Source organism: Pseudophryne corroboree, chromosome 4 (genome assembly GCF_028390025.1).
Source record: "Pseudophryne corroboree isolate aPseCor3 chromosome 4, aPseCor3.hap2, whole genome shotgun sequence".
Classification (NCBI taxonomy): Eukaryota; Metazoa; Chordata; class Amphibia; order Anura; family Myobatrachidae; genus Pseudophryne; species Pseudophryne corroboree.
In genome coordinates this window covers 415,882,493-415,904,058 of record NC_086447.1, presented here as the reverse complement: position 1 = coordinate 415,904,058, position 21,566 = coordinate 415,882,493, and the positions used below count along the sequence as shown (strand labels likewise).

At 48.1% G+C, this 21,566-nt stretch overlaps 1 protein-coding gene across 2 annotated transcripts in view; it reads right to left on the bottom strand.

Annotated features, from left to right (window-relative positions):
- The window catches only part of LOC134909670 (probable ATP-dependent RNA helicase DDX43), a 575,661-nt gene that overhangs the window by 369,239 nt on the left and 184,856 nt on the right, over nt 1-21,566 (bottom strand). For both annotated transcript variants that reach the window (XM_063916810.1, XM_063916811.1), the window contains exon 5: nt 5,274-5,355. In XM_063916810.1, coding sequence (XP_063772880.1) covers nt 5,274-5,355 — 82 coding nt within the window. The remainder of the gene's footprint in view (nt 1-5,273; nt 5,356-21,566) is intronic.

Below are 21,566 nucleotides of genomic sequence, written 5' to 3'. Positions count from 1 at the left end.
TAGACGCCCATTAACTGTAGCAGTCACTTTTTTTCTCAACTTCAGGAGGTGCGAGGAAAAAAATGTGTAAAAAAGCCAGTGGACACCCATTCAAGCACTTAATATGCAAAGTAGCTAAAACCTGGTGCTGTCAGGTGCCTTAACTTAACCGGTAAATCCTTTTCTCTTAGTCTGTAGAGGATGCTGGGAACACCATTAGAACAATGGGGTATAGACGGGATCCGCAGGAGACATGGGCACTTTAAGACTTTGAAAGGGTGTGAACTGGCTCCTCCCTCTATGCCCCTCCTCCAGGCTCCAGTTATAGGAACTGTGCCCAGGGAGAGGGACATTTCGAGGAAAGGATTTATTGGTAAACTAAGGTGAGATTCATACCAGCTCACACCTCAACCATGCCACAGAACATGGCATTCAACAGAACACAGGCCAACGGCATGAACAATGTCAGCAACAGGCTGACAACAACGTAACACAACATGTGTAACCATAACTATTAACTGCAGATACCGTACGCAATCAGGACGGGCGCCCAGCATCCTCTTCGGACTAAGAGAAAAGGATTTACTGGTAGGCATTAAAATCCTATTTTCTCATACGTCCTAGAGGATGCTGGGGACACCATTAGAACCATGGGGTTATACCAAAGCTCTAGAACGGGCGGGAGAGTGCAGACGACTCTGCAGCACCGATTGACCAAACTTAAGGTCTTCATCGGCCAAGGTGTCAAACTTGTAGAACTTTGCAAAAGTGTTTGACCCCGACCAAGTAGCTGCTCGGCAAAGTTGCAATGCCGAGACCCCCCCGGGCAGCCGCCCAGGATGAGCCTACCTTCCTAGTGGAATGGGCCTTCACTGATTTCGGTAATGGCAATCCAGCCGTGGAATGGGCCTGCTGAATCGTGTTACAGATCCAGCGTGCAATGGTCTACTTGGAAGCAGGATACCCAACCTAGTTGGGATCATACAGGACAAACAGAACCTCTGTCTTCCTAATCTAAGCCGTTCTGGCGACATAAATCTTCAAAGCTCTGACCACATCCAGAGACTTTGACTCAGCGAATGTGTCAGTAGCCAAAGGCACCACAATGGGTTGGTTTATGTGGAAAGAGGAAACCACCTTCGGTAAAAATTGCTGACGTCGTTTCCTCAATTCAGCTCTATCTTCATGGAAGATCAAATAAGGGCTCTTGTGAGACAAGGCCGCTAACTCAGACACCCGCCTTGCAGATGCCAAGGCCAATAGGATGACCACTTTCCAAGTGAGGAATTTTAACTCCACCTTCCGTAAAGGTTCAAACCAACGTGATTGAAGGAACTGCAATACCACGTTAAGGTCCCATGGTGCTACAGGAGGCACAAATGGAGGTTGGATGTGCAACACTCCTTTCACGAAGGTCTGAACTTCTGTAAGGGAGGCCAATTGTTTCTGAAAGAAGATTGATAAGGCTGAAATCTGAACATTGATTGAGCCCAATTTTAGGCCCGCATCCACATCGGCTTATAGAAAATGGAGAAAACGCCCTAGCCGAAACTCTTCCGTAGGAGCTCCCTTGGCTTCACACCAAGACACATATTTTCTCCAAATACGGTGGTAATGTTTAGCCATTACCCTTTTTCTGGCCTGAATAAGTGTGGGAATGACTTCACTGGGAATACCTTTACTGGCTAGGATTTTGCGTTCAACCGCCATGCCGTCAAACGCAGCCGCGGTAAGTCCTGATACACGCACGGCCCCTATCGTAACAGGTCCTCTCGCAGAAGAAGAGGCCATGGATCTCCTATGAGTAATTCCTGAAGATCTGGATACCAGGCCCTCCTTGGCCAGTCTGGGACAATGACGATCGCCTGGATCTTTGTTCTTCTTATGATTTTTAGAACTTTCAGAATTAAAGGAAGTGGAGGGAATACATACACCGACTGAAACACCCACAGTGTCACCAGTGCATCCACTGCTATTGCTTGAGGGTCCCTTGATAAGCTTCCCAGTTGTTCACTCCTGGAATGAATACCGCTGACAGAGCACTTGTATGTTTCTCTGCCCATCGGAAAATCCTTGTGGCTTCTGCCATCGCCGCTCTGTTTTTCGTTCCGCCCTGACAGTTTATGTACGCTACAGCAATTACATTGTCCGACTGGATCAGTACAGGCAGATCTCGAAGAAGATGTTCCGCTTGTAGGAGGCCATTGTAAATGGCCCTTAACGCCAGAACATTTATGTGGAGACAAGATTCCTGACTTGACCATTTTCCTTGGAAGCTTTCTCCCATTGTGACTGCCCCCCAGCCTCGGAGGCTTGCATCTGTGGTCACCAGGATCCAGTCCTGTATCCCGAACCTGCGCCCCTCTAGGAGGTGAGAACTGTGTAGCCCCCACAGGAGTGATATCCTGGCCTTGGACGACAGGATTATCCTCTGGTGCATGTGTAGATGGGACCCGGACCACTTGTCCAACATGTCCCACTGGAACACCCTGGCATGAAACCTGCCAAACTGAATGGCCTTGTAGGCCGCAACCATCTTCCCAAGCAACCGAATGCATTGATGGATCGACACTCTTGCTGGTTTCAGAATTTGTTTGACCAGATTCTGAAGTTACAGAGCCTTTTCCACAGGAAGAAAGACTCTCTGTAGTTCTGTGTCCATTATCATTCCCAAAAACGACAGCCGCGTCGTCGGTATCAACTGTGATTTTGGCAAGTTTAGGAGCCAACCATGTTGTTGAAGTACGGATATGGAGATTGCAATGTTTTGGACCAACTGGTCCCTGGATCTCGCCTTTATCAGGAGATTGTCCAAGTATGGGATAATTGTGACTCCTTGCTTGCGCAGGAGAACCATCATCTCCGCCATCACTTTGGTGAAAATCCTCGAAGCCGTGGATAGACCAAACGGCAACGTTTGAAATTGGTAATGACAATCCTGATTTGCAAATCTCAGGTAATCATGATGCGGAGGATAAATGGGAACATGTAAGTAGGCATCTTTTATGTCCACCGACACCATGAAATCCCCTTCCTCCAGACTGGAGATCACTGCTCGGAGAGACTCCATCTTGAATTTGAATCTCCTTAGGTATAGATTCAGAGATTTCAGGTTTAGGATTGGTCTGACCGAGCCATCCGGCTTCGGGACCACAAACAAGCTCGAATAAAAACCTCCCCCCTGTTGTGACTGGGGAACTTTGACGATAACTGGATTTTGACCCAATTTTTGTATTGCGTCGCAAACTACCTCCCTGTCGGGAAGAGAAGCTGGTAAGGCCGATTTGAAAAACCGGGGAGGGGGAACGTCTTGAAACTCCAGCTTGTACCCTTGGAATACTATTTGTAAAATCCAAGGGTCCAGGTTCGAACGTACCCAACACTGACTGAAGAGTTTTAGATGGGACCCCACCGGTGCGGACTCCCGCATAGGAGCCCCAACGTCATGCGGTGGAATGGCAGAAGCCTGGGAGGACTTCTGCTCCTGGGAGCCTGACAAGGCAGGAGAACGTTTACCTCTTCCTCTTCCTCTAGTAGCAAGGAAGGAAGAACCCCGGCCCTTTCTGTATTTATTGGGCCGAAAGGACTGCATCTGATAAAGTTGCGTTTTCTTTTGTTGTGGAGGAACATAAGGTAAAAATGATGACTTACCCGCGGCAGCCGTAGATACCAAATCATCAAGGCCGTCACCAAATAAGGCCTTACCTTTATATGGTAGAGATTCCATACTTTTCTTGGAGTCAGCATCAGCATTCCATTGGTGAATCCACAACGCACGCCTAGCTGAAACAGCCATGGCATTGGATTTTGATCCCAAAAGATCAATATCTCTCGCAGCTTCCTTAAGGTATGCTGCAGCGCCCTTGATATAACCCAGCGTCAAGAGGATGCTATCCCTATCTAGGGTATCTATATCAGGTGACAAGTTGTCTGCCCACTTTTCGATAGCACTACTTACCCACGCAGACGCAATGACAGGTCGGAGTAGTGTACCTGTGGTCACATAAATGGACTTCAATGTAGTTTCCTGTTTACGATCCGCAGGATCCTTCAGGGCCACTGTGTCAGGTGACGGGAGAGCCACCTTTTTTAGACAACCTAGACAAGGCCTTGTCCACAGTGGGGGGCGACTCCCACTTTTCCCTATCTGTCGAGGGAAACGGATAAGCTGCTCTAATTCTTTTGGGAATCTGAAACTTCCGGTCAGGTTCTTCCCAAACTTTTTCAAAAAGCGTGTTCAGTTCATGAGAGGGAGGAAACATTATCTCAGGTTTCCTTTCTTTATACATACAGACCCTAGTATCAGGAACAGCAGGGTCCTCAGTGATATTTAATACCTTTTTAATCGCCACAATCATGTACTGAATGCTCTCTGCCAATTTTGGGTCTAACCTGGAATCGCTATAGTAGACACTTGAATCAGTGTCCGTGTCGGTATCAGTGTCTGCCACTTGGGCCAACGTACGGTTTTGTGACCCTGAGGGGACCTGATTTTGGAATAACATATCTTCCACAGATTTTTTCCATGCCTGGGTCTACGACTCAGACTTATCTAGCCTCTTACTAATAAGAGTCACAATAGCATTCAAGGTGTTCAACACATTTACCCAATCAGGTGTCGGCGGTGCCGACAGGATCACCCCCGCAGCCGTCTGCGTCCCCAACACAGCCTCCTCCTGGGAAGAGCCTTCAGCCCCAGACATGACGACACTCGTGCACCAAACACCCACAGACACACCGGGCATATAGGGGACAGACCCACAGTAAAGTCTGTCAGAGAGACACAGAGGGGATTTGCCAGCTCACAGCCTGCGCTGAAAAAATGGTCAGAAAATTGCCAATACAATGCCTCAGACCTATAGCGCTTTTATCACATATACATTGCACCAATTATATGCCTCCCCCCTCCGTTTTACACCCCTGGTACTTGTCAGTGTGTGTGGAGGACCAGCGTCTCTGCAGCCTGAGGAGATGAAATGGCGCCGTGAGCTGTGAGGGAGAAGCTCCGCCCCCTTAATGGTGCGCTTCTGTCCCGCTTTCTAGATGTTTATACTGGCGGGGGATGGGACAGTGCCGCGGCACTAATGTCCCCTCTTGCCAGTGTGCTAAATGAGGTATTTTTTTGCTGCCCAGGGCTCTTTTATTATAACAATATTGCATATGCAAACCAAACCTTGAGCATACTGTATAGGACCAACTATGTTAAATGTGCTAATGGTACAAAACAATGTATAAAAGACCTGAACTAGTTAGTTATTATTTATTATGACAGATCTGCACAAATTAAAATTTACCTCCAATTCGTTACTTCATCTTCAGACATGGATGCAATGCTTGGAGATTCTTTGTAGAAAACTTTCCCAATTGGAGGCATGTCTTTCAAGAGAGGGGAAAGTGTAAAAATAATTATTTACTCACCGGTAATTCTATTTCTCGTAGTCCGTAGTGGATGCTGGGAACTCCGTAAGGACCATGGGGAATAGACTGGCTCCGCAAGAGACTGAGCACTCTAAAAGAAAGATCAGGTACTATCTGGTGTGCACTGGCTCCTCCCTCTATGCCCCTCCTCCAGACCTCAGTTAAGGAAACTGTGCCCGGAAGAGCTGACACAACAAGGAAAGGATTTGGAATCCAGGGTAAGACTCATACCAGCCACACCAATCACACCGTACAACTCGTGATAACCATACCCAGTTAACAGTATGAACAACAACTGAGCTTCAGTAACAGATGGCTCATAACAATAACCCTTTAGTTAAGCAATAACTATATACATGTATTGCAGAGAGTCCGCACTTGGGACGGGCGCCCAGCATCCACTACAGACTACGAGAAATAGAATTACCGGTGAGTAAATTCTAATTTTCTCTGACGTCCTAGAGGATGCTGGAAACTCCGTAAGGACCATGGGGATTATACCAAAGCTCCCAAACGGGCGGGAGAGTGCGGATGACTCTGCAGCACCGAATGAGCAAAGGCAAGGTCCTCCTCAGCCAGGGTATCAAACTTGTAGAACTTAGCAAATGTGTTTGAACCCGACCAAGTAGCAGTTTGGCAAAGCTGTAAAGCCGAGACCCCTCGGGCAGCCGCCCAAGAAGAGCCCACCTTCCTTGTGGAATGGGCTTTCACTGATTTAGGATGCGGCAATCCTGCCGCAGAATGAGCTTGCTGAATCGTGTTACAGATCCAGCGCGCAATAGTTTGCTTTGAAGCAGGAGCACCCAGTTTGTTGGGTGCATGCAGGATAAACAGCGAGTCAGTTTTCCTGACTCCAGCCGTCCTGGCTACATAGATTTTCAAAGCCCTGACTACATCTAGTAACTTGGAGTCCTCCAAGTCCCGAGTAGCCGCAGGCACCACAATAGGTTGGTTCAAATGAAACGCTGATACCACCTTAGGGAGAAATTGGGGACGAGTCCTCAATTCTGCCCTGTCCATATGGAAGATCAGATAAGGGCTTTTACAAGACAAAGCCGCCAATTCTGACACACGCCTAGCCGAAGCTAAGGCCAATAGCATGACCACTTTCCACGCGAGATATTTTAGCTCCACGGTCTTAAGTGGCTCAAACCAGTGGGATTTCAGGAAACCCAACACAACGTTAAGATCCCAAGGTGCCACTGGAGGCACAAAAGGGGGCTGAATATGCAGCACTCCCTTAACAAACGTCTGAACTTCAGGCAGTGAAGCCAGTTCTTTTTGAAAGAAAATAGATAGGGCCGAAATCTCGACCTTTATGGATCCTAATTTTAGGCCCATAGTCACTCCTGACTGTAGGAAGTGCAGGAATCGACCCAGCTGGAATTCCTCTGTAGGGGCCTTCCTGGCCTCACACCAAGCAACATATTTTCGCCATATACGGTGATAATGTTGTGCTGTCACGTCTTTCCTAGCCTTTATCAGCGTAGGAATCACTTCATCTGGAATGCCCTTTTCCGTTAGGATCCGGCGTTCAACCGCCATGCCGTCAAACGCAGCCACGGTAAGTCTTGGAACAGACAGGGCCCCTGCTGTAACAGGTCCTGTCTGAGAGGCAGAGGCCATGGTTCCTCTGAGATAATTTCTTGTAGTTCTGGGTACCAAGTTCTTCTTGGCCAATCCGGAACGATGAGTATAGTTCTTACTCCTCTCTTTCTTACTATCCTCAGTACCTTGGGTATGAGAGGAAGAGGAGGGAACACATAAACCGACTGGTACACCCACGGTGTCACTAGTGCGTCCACAGCTATCGCCTGAGGGTCCCTTGACCTGGCGCAATATTTTTTTAGCTTTTAGTTGAGGCGGGACGCCATCATGTCCACCTGTGGCCGTTCCCAACGGTTTACAATCTGCGTGAAGACTTCTGGATGAAGTCCCCACTCTCCCGGGTGTAGCGTGCCTGCTGAGGAAGTCTGCTTCCCAGTTGTCCACTCCCGGAATGAACACTGCTGACAGTGCTAGCACGTGATTTTCCGCCCATCGGAGAATCCTTGTGGCTTCTGCCATCGCCATCCTGCTTCTTGCGCCGCCCCCGCCGTGATGTTGTCTGATTGAATCAGCACTGGTTGGTTCTGAAGCAGGGGCTCTACTTGACTCAGGGCGTTGTAAATGGCCCTTAGTTCCAGTATATTTATGTGTAGTGAAGTCTCCTGACTTGACCACAGTCCCTGGAAGTTCCTTCCCTGAGTGACTGCCCCCTATCCTTGGAGGCTTGCGTCCGTGGTCACCAGGACCCAGTCCTGTATGCCGAATCTGCGGCCCTCGAGAAGATGAGCACACTGCAGCCACCACAGCAGAGACACCCTGACCCTTGGGGACAGGGTGATCAACCGATGCATCTGAAGATGCGATCCGGACCATTTGTCTAACAGATCCCACTGAAAGATCCTTGCATGGAACCTGCCGAAGGGAATTGCTTCGTAAGTGTCACAACTGAGGGCCTGAGCTGACGGGAGGCAGCCTCAGTTGTAGGGGCTGAGATGTACCGGAACCTGGGAGGTTGTATCAGACCCCTGGACATGTAAGTAACATGAATAATAACTGCCCGAAGGCGTGACCACGACAACTTGGATAAAAGTCAATGATGTTTATTATGACAACTCCGCAACACAGCAGCAGTAAAAGAAAACGTAAAAGTCAGCAAATAATAAATACAGTTCCTGGGTACTACAGGATGGCAGGAGCCACAGGGCACTGGTAGTGTGAGATAGTTCTTATGATCTTCTAGATGGAAAGTCCTTACCAGGCCCGACTGTAGCAATGGAGATAACCCAGGATTGTGCCAGCTGGTGTTCCAGGAAAAGCTGGGTTGCTGAAGGTAAAACAGCTGCTGTGGATACTGGCTGGAACCAGACTGTTGTTAGCACGGAGTGGATACTGGCTGGAACCAGTTAAATAATAGATGAACTTGGGAGCGATGAAATATGAACTGAAATGTAGAACTTGAGAGCGGAGAAATAATAATACCGGTGGAGAGTGGTAAAGTGTAGAAAGGACACCGGCCCTTTAAGGGAAGCTGTACTCTGCTGAAAGCTGAGCTGGAAGCAGGTAATGTTGTAGCTGGAAACAGATGAATCCACAATGGATTGGAGAGTCAGGCTACACCGCAGGTGGAATGCTGGTGCGGGTCTCTATGGTGGAAGTCTTGAGACAGGAGCTGGAACCTGGAAGACAATCACAGGAGAGAGACAAACAGGAACTAGGTTTGACAACCAAAGCACTGACGCCTTCCTTGCTCAGGCACAGTGTATTTATACCTGCAGCAAGGAAGGGATTGGCTAGGCAATTATGCAGATTATCAATACTGAGAACAGATTGGTGGAAATGATCAGCTGACAGAATCCAAGATGGCTGCGCCCATGCAGACACTTGGAGGGAAGTTTGGTTTGTAATCCATGTGGTAATGAAAACAGTAATGGCGGCGCCGGCCACCGGAGACAGGAGGCGCCAGGCTGACAGATGCACATCCAACCACGCGGACACAGCGGAGGCCGCGGCTGACGTAATCGCCACTCAGACACTCTGCATGCAGAAGTTCAGGGACGGCGGCGGAGGCCGCGGGAGACGCCATGCCAGGTGTAATATGGCGTTTACTGTGACAGCGTCCCAGAGTGACAGGAGAGGATACAGGAATGTACACATCAGGATAACAGATGGGATCCGGTCCTGGAGCGCTGAGCCAGCCTTAGGAGGCATCTGATGGGTAAGAAATGGCGTCCAGATACCCGGATCGTGACAGCACCCCCCCCTTTAGGAGTGGCCCCAGGACACTTCTTTGGCTTTTGAGGAAACTTGGAATGGAATCTCCGGACCAAGGCAGGAGCATGGACATCAGAAGCATTGGTCCATGAACGTTCCTCAGGACCATAACCCTTCCAGTCAATAAGATATTGTAGTTGACCGTAACGGTGACGTCAGGATCTTGGCCACTTCATACTCAACGCCTCGTTGAGTTTGGACTTTCGGAGTTGGAGGAAGTGAGGCATGAAACCGATTCAAGATCAGCGGTTTCAACAGGGAAACATGGAATGTCCTGGGTATTTTTAAGAAGGGAGGCAACTGGATTCTGTAAGCAACAGGATTGATGACTTGTTCAATCTTGAAAGGACCGATATAGCGAGGTGCAAACTTCATACTGGGAACTCTTAACCTCAAATTCTTTGTGGATAACCATACCCGATCACCCACCTTGAGAGCAGGAACTGCTCGACGCTTCTTATCCGCAAACTTCTTGTACCTGAACGATGCCTTGAGCAGAGCTGATCGTACGCTCTTCCAGATATTGGCAAACTGATGCAAGGTGATATCCACTGCGGGAACAGAAGTTGCTGGAAGCGGTTGGAACTCAGGGACTTTAGGGTGGAATCCAAAGTTAGTGAAGAATGGTGTTGAAGCAGATGAAGAATGATACTGGTTGTTATGACAGAACTCGGCCCAGGGAAGTAATTGAACCCAGTCATCTTGAGAGGAGGACACATAGATGCGGAGGAAGGCCTCCAAGTCCTGATTCACCCTCTCGGTTTGACCATTGGTCTGAGGATGGTAAGCCGTGGAAAACTTTAGCTTGACTTGGAGGACTTGACATAAACTTCGCCAGAATTTGGCTGTGAATTGAACTCCTCGATCTGAGATAATTTCTTCAGGAAGACCGTGGAGTCGGAAGATCTCTTGTATGAATACTTGAGCCAACTTGGAAGCTGACGGAAGACCGGTGAGAGGAATGAAGTGTGCCATCTTGGTGAACCGGTCAACTACCACCCAGATGGTATTGAACTTGTTGCACATGGGTAAGTCTGTAACGAAATCCATCGACAAGTGGGTCCATGGTCGACGGGGAACGGATAGTGGAACCAGTTGCCCCGCAGGCGACTGGCGGGATACTTTATGTTGGGCACACTTTGGGCAAGATGCAATAAACTCCAAGACGTCCTTTTTCAGAGTTGGCCACCAATAGGACCTAGAGATAAACTCCAGGGTTTTTTGGATACCTGTATGTCCGGCAAAACGGGAAGCATGGGCCCAATGCATGAGCTTCTGCCTTAGCATCGGCTTCACAAAACTTTTCCCTGATGGGGGCGTAGAGTCCATCCCTACCGTGGAGAATGCCAACGGATTTATAATAGGATGCTTGTCTGAAGACTCTGACTCATTTTCTTGCTCCCATGAGCGGGAAAGGGCATCGGCCTTGCGATTCTGAGAGCCCGGACAGAACTGGAGTTTAAAGTCGAACCTGGAAAAGAAAAGTGCCCATCTGGCCTGACGAGGGTTGAGACATTGTGCGCCCTTCAGGTATAAAAGGTTCTTGTGGTCTGTAAGTATGGTGATTGAATGAGAAGCTCCCTCCAACAGATACCTCCACTCTTCTAGAGCGAGCTTGATGGCTAGCAACTCCTGGTCGCCAATGGCATAGTTGCGCTCAGCTGGGGAGAACTTCCGGGAGAAGAAACTGCAAGGGTGTAAATGGCCATCTTTAGCCCTCTGAGATAACACCGCTCCTACTCCAACGGAGGAGGCATCCACCTCTAAGATGAAAGGGGAGTCGATGTCAGGCTGTTTCAGAACAGGCGCAGAGATGAACCTTTGTTTTAAAAGATGAAATGCTTGCATGGCTTCTTCAGACCACTTGGACGGGTTAGCACCCTTCTTAGTGAAAGCAGTAATAGGCGCCACAATGGTGGAAAGTCTCGTATAAACTTTCGGTAATAGTTGGCGAACCCTAAGAACCTCTGGACCCCTTTGAGGGTTAAGGGTACCGGACAATTTTGGATTGCTTGTAGTTTCTCAGTATCCATCTCTAGTCCAGAACCAGACACAATGTACCCTAGAAACGGAATGGACTTGACTTCAAAGACGCATTTTTCTAATTTGCAATAGAGATGATTGACACGGAGACGGGACAGAACCTCTTTAACCCAAAAACGATGTTCCTCTAAATCGTTGGCAAAAATGAGGTTATCGTCTAGATAGACCACGACATGACGGTATAGAATGTCTCTGAAGATCTCATTGACAAAATGCTGGAAGACAGCTGGAGCATTGCTCAATCCGAAGGGCATGACGAGGTACTCATAATGTCCGTCACGGGTGTTAAAGGTGGTCTTCCACTCGTCACCCTCACGGATCCGGATGAGATTGTATGCACCTCGCAAGTCCAGCTTTGTAAAGATGGTAGCTCCGCTAACTCTGTCAAAGAGCTCAGTAATCAGGGGTAAAGGATAACGGTTCTTGATGGTAATGTCGTTCAAACCTCTGTAGTCGATGCACGGCCGCAGACCACCATCTTTCTTTTTTACAAAAAAGAAGCCTGCGCCGGCTGGGGAAGAAGAAGGTCGAATGAACCCCTTTGCTAGGTTCTCTTTAATGTATTCCTCCATAGAATGCGTCTCAGGCAGAGACAACGGATAAGTTCGGCCTCGAGGTGGAACCTTCCCTGGAACGAGATCAATCGGGCAGTCCCATTCTCTATGAGGAGGAAGGATATCAGCAGAAGCTTTACTGAACACATCCGTGAAATCTTGATATGGAGGAGGTGGAACATCAGACGACCTGGGGGAGGAAGAACAGACAGGCAATACTTTAAACAAACATGTCTCTGCACAGGAGGAACCCCATGCCAGGATTTGCGTAGTCGTCCAATCAATTGTAGGATTGTGAAGACGGAGCCATGGAAGGCCCAGGACCACAGGATGTGTGGCTCTTGGAATCACTAAAAGTGAAATAAGTTCGGAATGAAGAACTCCCACTCTCAGACGAACTGGTAGAGTCCTTAGAGCAATAACAGTATCAAAAATTTTACTGCCATCCACGGCAGTTAAGGAAAAGGAGGAAGGAAGTCTCTCGGTGGGTAGGGACCACCGTTTAACATAGGCTTCAGTAATAAAGTTCCCAGCTGCTCCGGAATCAAGGAGGGCAATGACGTTCCGATAACGTTGAGCAATTTGAAGCGAGACTGGGAGATTACAATCATGAGGAGATGGAGAGGAGATCATTACTCCTAGCCGGCCCTCTCCTGGGCGAGCTAGGGTTTGGAGTTTTCCCGGACGTTCGGGACAGGCATTGATGGTGTGAGACGGAGCTGCACAGTAAAGACAAAGAGACTCAGAGAGACGTCTTCGGCGCTCAGCAGGAGTTAAACGGGAACGGCCAATTTGCATGGGCTCATCTTTAGATGGTGACAGTTGACGAGGAGGAGGAGCAGAAGATTTTGGAGCAGATGATCTTCCACGCTCAGTTGCTCTCTCTCTGAAACGTAAATCAACTTTCGTGCAGAGTGAGATTAGCTCATCTAACTTAGAAGGTAAGTCTCTGGTAGCTAACTCATCTTTAATAAGCTCAGATAAGCCATGCCAGAATGCAGCATACAGGGCCTCGTCGTTCCATGCCAGTTCGGATGCCAGGATCTGGAACTGTATCAGATATTGTCCTACAGTACGTGACCCCTGGCGTAAACGGAGAATCTCGTATGAAGCTGAGGTTACCCGGCCTGGCTCGTCGAAGATGCGCCTGAATGTTGACACGAATGCAGTGTAAGAAGATAGCAGGGTGTCGGACCTCTCCCATAACGGTGATGCCCAGTAAAGGGCGGAGCCACTGAGAAGAGAGATGATGTAGGCAATTTTTGTACGGTCACTGGGAAAATTGCCAGGTTGTAGCTCAAACTGAATCTCACACTGGTTGAGAAATCCCCTGCAGAATCTTGGAGATCCGTCAAATTTTGCTGGCGTTGGAAGATGAAGACGTGGAGCAGAAATGGGTAAGGTGGGTGGGGTTATAGCTGGAGTCACTGTGGTTGACGCACCAGATGCGCCTGATCCACGGAGAGTTGTCTGAATCCCATCCAGCCGAGTAGAGAGATCCTGGAGACAGCGGATGATGTGGCCCTGTGCAGCCTCCTGATGTTCTAGTCGGGCTGCCAGTTCTTGCATCGGCCTGGCCGCTTGATCCTGGTCTCCGGCTGGATTCATTAGGTCAGTGCTTACTGTCACAACTGAGGGCCTGAGCTGACGGGAGGCAGCCTCAGTTGTAGGGGCTGAGATGTACCGGAACCTGGGAGGTTGTATCAGACCCCTGGACATGTAAGTAACATGAATAATAACTGCCCGAAGGCGTGACCACGACAACTTGGATAAAAGTCAATGATGTTTATTATGACAACTCCGCAACACAGCAGCAGTAAAAGAAAACGTAAAAGTCAGCAAATAATAAATACAGTTCCTGGGTACTACAGGATGGCAGGAGCCACAGGGCACTGGTAGTGTGAGATAGTTCTTATGATCTTCTAGATGGAAAGTCCTTACCAGGCCCGACTGTAGCAATGGAGATAACCCAGGATTGTGCCAGCTGGTGTTCCAGGAAAAGCTGGGTTGCTGAAGGTAAAACAGCTGCTGTGGATACTGGCTGGAACCAGACTGTTGTTAGCACGGAGTGGATACTGGCTGGAACCAGTTAAATAATAGATGAACTTGGGAGCGATGAAATATGAACTGAAATGTAGAACTTGAGAGCGGAGAAATAATAATACCGGTGGAGAGTGGTAAAGTGTAGAAAGGACACCGGCCCTTTAAGGGAAGCTGTACTCTGCTGAAAGCTGAGCTGGAAGCAGGTAATGTTGTAGCTGGAAACAGATGAATCCACAATGGATTGGAGAGTCAGGCTACACCGCAGGTGGAATGCTGGTGCGGGTCTCTATGGTGGAAGTCTTGAGACAGGAGCTGGAACCTGGAAGACAATCACAGGAGAGAGACAAACAGGAACTAGGTTTGACAACCAAAGCACTGACGCCTTCCTTGCTCAGGCACAGTGTATTTATACCTGCAGCAAGGAAGGGATTGGCTAGGCAATTATGCAGATTATCAATACTGAGAACAGATTGGTGGAAATGATCAGCTGACAGAATCCAAGATGGCTGCGCCCATGCAGACACTTGGAGGGAAGTTTGGTTTGTAATCCATGTGGTAATGAAAACAGTAATGGCGGCGCCGGCCACCGGAGACAGGAGGCGCCAGGCTGACAGATGCACATCCAACCACGCGGACACAGCGGAGGCCGCGGCTGACGTAATCGCCACTCAGACACTCTGCATGCAGAAGTTCAGGGACGGCGGCGGAGGCCGCGGGAGACGCCATGCCAGGTGTAATATAGCGTTTACTGTGACAGCGTCCCAGAGTGACAGGAGAGGATACAGGAATGTACACATCAGGATAACAGATGGGATCCGGTCCTGGAGCGCTGAGCCAGCCTTAGGAGGCATCTGATGGGTAAGAAATGGCGTCCAGATACCCGGATCGTGACAGTAAGAAGCCACCATCTTTCCCAGGACTCGCGTGTAGTGATGCACCAACACCTGTTTTGGTTTCAGGAGGTCCCTGACCAGAGATGACAATTCCTGGGCCTTCTCCACCGGGAGAAACACCTTCTTCTGTTCTGTGTCCAGAATCATGCCCAGGAAGAGCAGACGCGTCGCAGGAATCAGCTGCGACTTTGGGATATTCAGAATCCAGCCGTGCTGTAGCAACACTTCCCGAGAAAGTGCTACGCTGACTAACAACTGCTCTCTGGACCTCGCCTTTATAAGGAGATCGTCCAAGTACGGGATAATTATAACTCCCTTCTTCCGAAGGAGTATCATCATTTCGGCCATTACCTTGGTAAATACTCTCGGTGCCGTGGACAGACCAAACGGCAACGTCTGGAATTGGTAATGACAATCCTGTACCACAAACCTGAGGTACTCCTGGTGAGGTGGGTAAACGGGGACATGCAAGTAAGCATCCTTGATGTCCAGCGACACCATAAAATCCCCCTCTTCCAGGCTTGCAATAACTGCCCTGAGCGATTCCATTTTGAACTTGAACTTCCTTATATAAGTGTTCAAGGATTTTAAATTCAGAATGGGTCTCACCGAACCGTCTGGTTTCGGTACCACAAACATTGTGGAATAGTAACCCCGTCCCTGTTGAAGGAGGGGAACCTTGATTATCACCTGCTGGAGGTACAGCTTGTGAATTGCCGCCAGTACTACCTCCCTTTCCCTGGGAGCAGCTGGCAAGGCTGATTTGAGGTAACGGCGAGGGGCAGTCGCCTCGAACTCCAGCTTGTATCCCTGAGATACAATTTGTACAGCCCAGAGATCCACTTGTGAGCGAACCCACTGGTTGCTGAAGTTTCTGAGACGCGCCCCCACTGCACCCGGCTCCGCCTGTGGAGCCCCAGCGTCATGCGGTGGACTTAGAGGAAGCGGGGGAGGATTTTTGTTCCTGGGAACTGGCTGCCTGCTGCAGCTTCTTTCCTCTACCCCTGCCTCTGGGCAGAAAGGATGCGCCTCTGATCCGCTTGCCTTTCTGAGGCCGAAAGGACTGTACATGATAATACGGTGCTTTCTTAGGCTGTGAGGGAACCTGAAGTAAAAAAGTTGACTTCCCGGCTGTTGCCGTGGATACGAGGTCCGAGAGACCGTCCCCAAACAATTCCTCACCCTTATAAGACAAAACCTCCATGTATCTTTTAGAATCAGCATCACCTGTCCACTGCCGAGTCCATAATACTCTCCTGGCAGAAATGGACATTGCATTAATTCTAGATGCCAGCAGGCAAATGTCCCTCTGTGCATCCCGCATATATAAGACGACGTCTTTTATATGTTCTATGGTTAGCAAAATAGTATCCCTGTCGAGGGAATCAATGTTGTCTGACAGGGTATCAGACCATGCGGCTGCAGCACTACACATCCATGCTGAAGCAATAGCAGGTCTCAGTATAGTACCTGAGTGTGTATACACAGACTTCAGGATAGCTTCCTGCTTTCTATCCGCAGGCTCCTTTAAGGCGGCCGTATCCTGAGACGGCAGTGCCACCTTTTTTGATAAGCGTGTGAGCGCCTTGTCCACCCTAGGGGATGTTTCCCAACGTAACCTATCCGTTGGCGGGAAAGGGTACGCCATCAGTAACCTCTTAGAAATCACTAGTTTCTTATCGGGGGAACTCCACGCTTCCTCACACAATTCATTTAATTCATCAGATGGGGGAAAAGTCACTGGCTGCTTTTTCTCCCCAAACATAATACCCTTCTTGGTAGTAACCGGGTTAATATCAGAAATGTGCAATACATTTTTCATTGCAGTAATCATGCATCGGATGGCTTTAGTAGACTGTGCATTTGTCTCATCCTCATCTACACTGGAGTCAGACTCCGTGTCGACATCTGTGTCTACCATCTGAGCTAGCGGGCGTTTATGAGCCCCTGATGGCCTCTGAGACGCCTGGGCAGGCGCGGGTTGAGATCCCGGCTGTCCCAAGGCTGCTGCGTCATCGAACCTTTTATGTAAGGAGTTGACACTGTTAAGACCTTCCACATATCCATCCAATCCGGTGTCGGCCCCGTCGGGGGCGACACCACACTTATCTGCCCTTGCTCCGCCTCCACGTAACCCTCCTCATCAAACATGTCGACACAGCCGTACCGACACACCGCACACACACAGGGAATGCTCTGACTGAGGACAGGACCCCACAAAGCCCTTTGGGGAGACAGAGAGAGAGTATGCCAGCACACACCACAGCGCTATATAACACAGGGATTTACACTATAATGAGTGCTTTTTCCCAATAGCTGCTTAATATATATTATTTGCGCCTAAATTTATGTGCCCCCCCTCTCTTTTTTACCCTTCTTGTATCAGGAATACTGCAGGGGAGAGCCTGGGGAGCTGCTTCCAGCGGAACTGTGAAGGAAAAATGGCGCTGGTGTGCCGAGGAAGAAGGCCCCGCCCCCTCAGCGGCGGGCTTCTACCTGCAGTTTCTGACTGAAAAATGGCGGGGGTTTTACACATATACAGTCACAGACTGTATTATGTGTATTTTTATGCCAAAAGGTATTTTATTGCTGCCCAGGGCGCCGCCCCCCCCCCTACAGTGACCGGAGTGTGTGGTATGCATCGGGAGCAATGGCGCACAGCTGCAGTGCTGTGCGCTACCTTAATGAAGACCGAAGTCTTCTGCCGCCGATTTCATCTCTTTCTCTTCTGTCTTCTGGCTCTGCAAGGGGGACGGCGGCGCGGCTCAGGGAACGGACGATCGAGGTCAGGCCCTGTGTTCGAACCCTCTGGAGCTAATGGTGTCCAGTAGCCTAAGAAGCACAAGCTAGCTGCACGCAGGTAGGTTTGCTTCTCTCCCCTCAGTCCCTCGCAGCAGTGAGTCTGTGGCCAGCAGATCTCACTGAAAACAAAAAACCTAACAAATACTTTCTTTTCTAGCAAGCTCAGGAGAGCTCACTAGGAGCACCCAGCTCTGGCCGGGCACAGATTCTAACTGAGGTCTGGAGAAGGGGCATAGAGGGAGGAGCCAGTGCACACCAGATAGTACCTAATCTTTCTTTTAGAGTGCCCAGTCTCCTGCGGAGCCCGTCTATTCCCCATGGTCCTTACGGAGTTCCCAGCATCCACTAGGACGTCAGAGAAAGGACAATTTAAACTTTTAAGTTAACATACACACTATGCTTAACTAGCAATATGCATGCAGATCAGCAGCAGGCCACAAATATTTACAGTAAATGTCACATTAAATACATGTATACCAGAATCCCAAGTTTTTCATTGCATACTCTAATAAATGTAAGATCAAACTAAGGGGTCGATCCTATTAGCTGCGATATCGCGGATGCAAGTCATCGCGGCAGCACTTCACAACGGCGCAAATCCGCACAAAAGTGTTAGTTTCCCCGGTATGCGGCTAACATACCGAACGGCAGGATCCCGGTGGTCGCAATACCGATACCGGAATCCCGATGGGCGCACAATGCCGCCACCGGTATTGGTGATTCTCCCATAGAGGGAGAACAGAACCTGTGGTGAGCGCTGCAAGGATGCCGCTGTCGGTATAGTGACAGCCGGCATCCCCTGCACTGGAATCCCATACCGATCCCCGCTGCCCCATAGGTCTCCGAGCACTCTGATGCAAATTAAGCCCATGAAGGGTGGGAGATCGGGTGCCATTGTCGGCGTTTAAATTTGCGGCAACTGCACATCGCACATTTCGTGGGTAATAGGGTTGACTCCTAAAATTAACTATGCACTAAAAGTAACTATGCACCATGTTAAAACCTTGCTGCGCTGCAGGTGAGGCAGTTGTACAATGTGTAGAGAGATTTAGGGGTATATTTACTAAGGTGTGAGTTTTTTTAGAAGTGGAGATGTTAACCATAGCAACCAATAAGGCTATTTTGCTACGTTGACAAAATAAAATATTTCCTTTTGCAGAAAAGTAGAAATTAAACTTATAAGTGACTCATCATTGCTGCAGTCACGCCAAGCCGCATGAGAATCTTCTGGCGGAAGAGGTCTTTTCGGACAAATCTGCATCTTAGTCGCAACGCAATGAGACTATGACGCACAAGGAGACTGTGCCGATTAATTTGATAGGACACTTGTATATGTGTGCAGCTGCGTCTCTAACTCTGCATATGAAGTGCTACAATGTAGCAGCAGCAGCAGCTTTTTCCCAATACAAGTTCTGTTCTGTGTACAGACTCAGTCACACACAATGGGCCGGATACAGGTTTGTACACGTTACATCAGCCCCACCTGCAGTGCAAAATGGTTTTGCCCAGGTGTGTGCTTTTTTGTTTTTCTTACAAACCTGAATCAGGCCCAATATACAAGTGTCATATCAAAACAATCAGCACATTCTCCTCCTGCATCCTAGTCACATTGTGTTGCAACTAAGACGCATTTTCAGCAAAACTAAAGACGCCCAACGCGAGCGTTAGCCAATACCTGGCTGCTCACTCACGTCAGTCATCTCGCACTGCATGGCTTATTGAGGCTAGATGTATTTGTACACAGCTGTATTGTTAAATTGGTCCCAAGTGTGACAGAAATGCTCATCCATAACCTATGTAGATGTACTGGTTCAGCAGCAAAGTGTGCCTAAAATTCTTTGCAAATTATGGTGATGTCAAATGAGCAGTTCTAACTACGTATTTTTCCCACATAAAAAAGGGCCTCCATACTTTACACGAGCTGTACAATGCAACCCAAATATAGGCAGTGTTACATTAGGAGCTAAAGAATTTTAATTAGCTCTGTTTGCTGATTACCTTCTTGCTATTATTTCCAACCCAGTGATTTCACTGCCCAGCCATACTAGGGAGTTTAAAAAATGTAGTTCACTGTCAAACGTTAAAATTACTCTTAAGTCGAAAGCCCTCAATCTAAATGCGCAGGAAGGCATTATACAGTGTTTGCAATCACTCTTCTTGTTTCAATGGCATCCATCATAAATTAAAAACCTAGGCGTTCAATTAACAAAAGATGTCACGAGTCTTTTTCAAGCTAATTTTACCCCTCTATTGCGTACTATTAGGAAAGATTCACACGTTTGGCAACCACAGTCCTTTTCTTGGATTGTAAGGGTTAATATTATCAAAATAAACATTCTTCCAAGGATCTTATGTTGTTCACAGACCTTACCTTTTATACTTTTATATATTATTCCTTTTTTAAGGATTTACAGAAACTGGTGCGTGACTTTACTTGGTATGGCAGGATTGGAAGCCTAGGTTTCATTATGATATTCTCTATCGCACTAAACAGACAGGCGGCCTTCAACTCCCTAATTTTTTGCTTTATTACCAGGCAGTCCATCTTGGTAAAATCTTGGACTGGTCCCAATCTACCCCGAATAAACAATGGATAATAGTAGAACCAGCCATCAGCTCCTCCCTCTTACAAGTTTTAGCTTGGATGTCATCCATACCACTAACAGACCACCCTACTATCACCCCATCAATCCAAATTTGGCAGAAGATAAGATCTCTTCCTTCCATCTCCTCGGCTCCATCTCCTTTAAACCTCCCCTCTGTCGAACCCGGAGATTCCTCCGGGACTAGATGCCAATGTCTTTAAATTGTGGAGTGTCCAGGAGATTCTCAGAGCTTGCCATCTCTTTCATGGTGGGATATTGTGTCCTTCCAGTATTTCCAAGAGGTTATGAGCCTCCCTCAAACAGAATACTGGCATTATATCTAGTTAGTCTCCTATGTAAAGAAGGCAAACAGATAGGGTCTCTGCAAAGTACACCCTACCCCTTTTGAAGCTTTTTGAAGCCAAAAAACTTTCATCACTCACGCAATCTCTGTATTATATAAAATGATATAAGATTCTTTTTACTATCCTACCTAAATTTACGAGGGACTGGCATACAGATTTGACTATCTCACTTACTGATAAACAATGGTCTCAAGCTTTTACATTTTTACATGCCTCCTCAGAAAGTGTATCTGTAATTGAGACACATTACAAGGTTTCCACAAGATGGTACAGATGTCCTAGTGTTCTGATTAAAATGTTTCCTGGTCTTCCTAATGTTTGTTGGCGATGTCAAAATGGCCCAAGAACACCTGCAGACATTTGGTGGTCGTGCTCTTCTCTAGCCTCCTTCTGGGCCCAAATCATCCAACTTGCAAAGGATATTGTGGGTGAAGGTCTTCCTGAAGACCGAGAGTTTTGGATTCTTAATATTATTTCCTGGCTCATATCAAAATAGAAAACAATCACTTCAACGACACATGAACAATGCCGCTAAGGCAGTAATACCAGTTAAATGGCGCTCACCCTCACCTCCATCTCTGTAAAAGATTGGATTGCTCGTCTAAACCTATATATGTCAATGGAGGAACTTTCAATGGCTGCCTCTGATCATACCTCAGCATTTAGCTCTACCTGGTTCTGCTGGTTGGAAATCCAGGAATTAGAAAAATAGCACAGGTTATGGTAGACATAGATAACCTTTTATCACTGAAGTCCACAGTATCTACCTTGGGATATAAGGAAGCGACAGCGGAACAGGCAACAAACAGTTAAGGTTTTCAGACTCCCAGGATGCAATGGGACAGCCCCCTATATCCCCTCATCCCGGCTCAGGCAATTCAATTGATTCCAAAGCTCAAGGCAGGTGCAGTTCAAACGAGAGAGAGACCTATTCAGGTGAAAAGAACATACACACACTTCCATACCCAAAGGACAGGAAGAAGTCAGTAAGTGTAAAGATACTCAAATCAGGTGCGTCAGGGTGGGATCCCTGTGGACTTCAGAGAAAAAGTGATCCATAGGCTC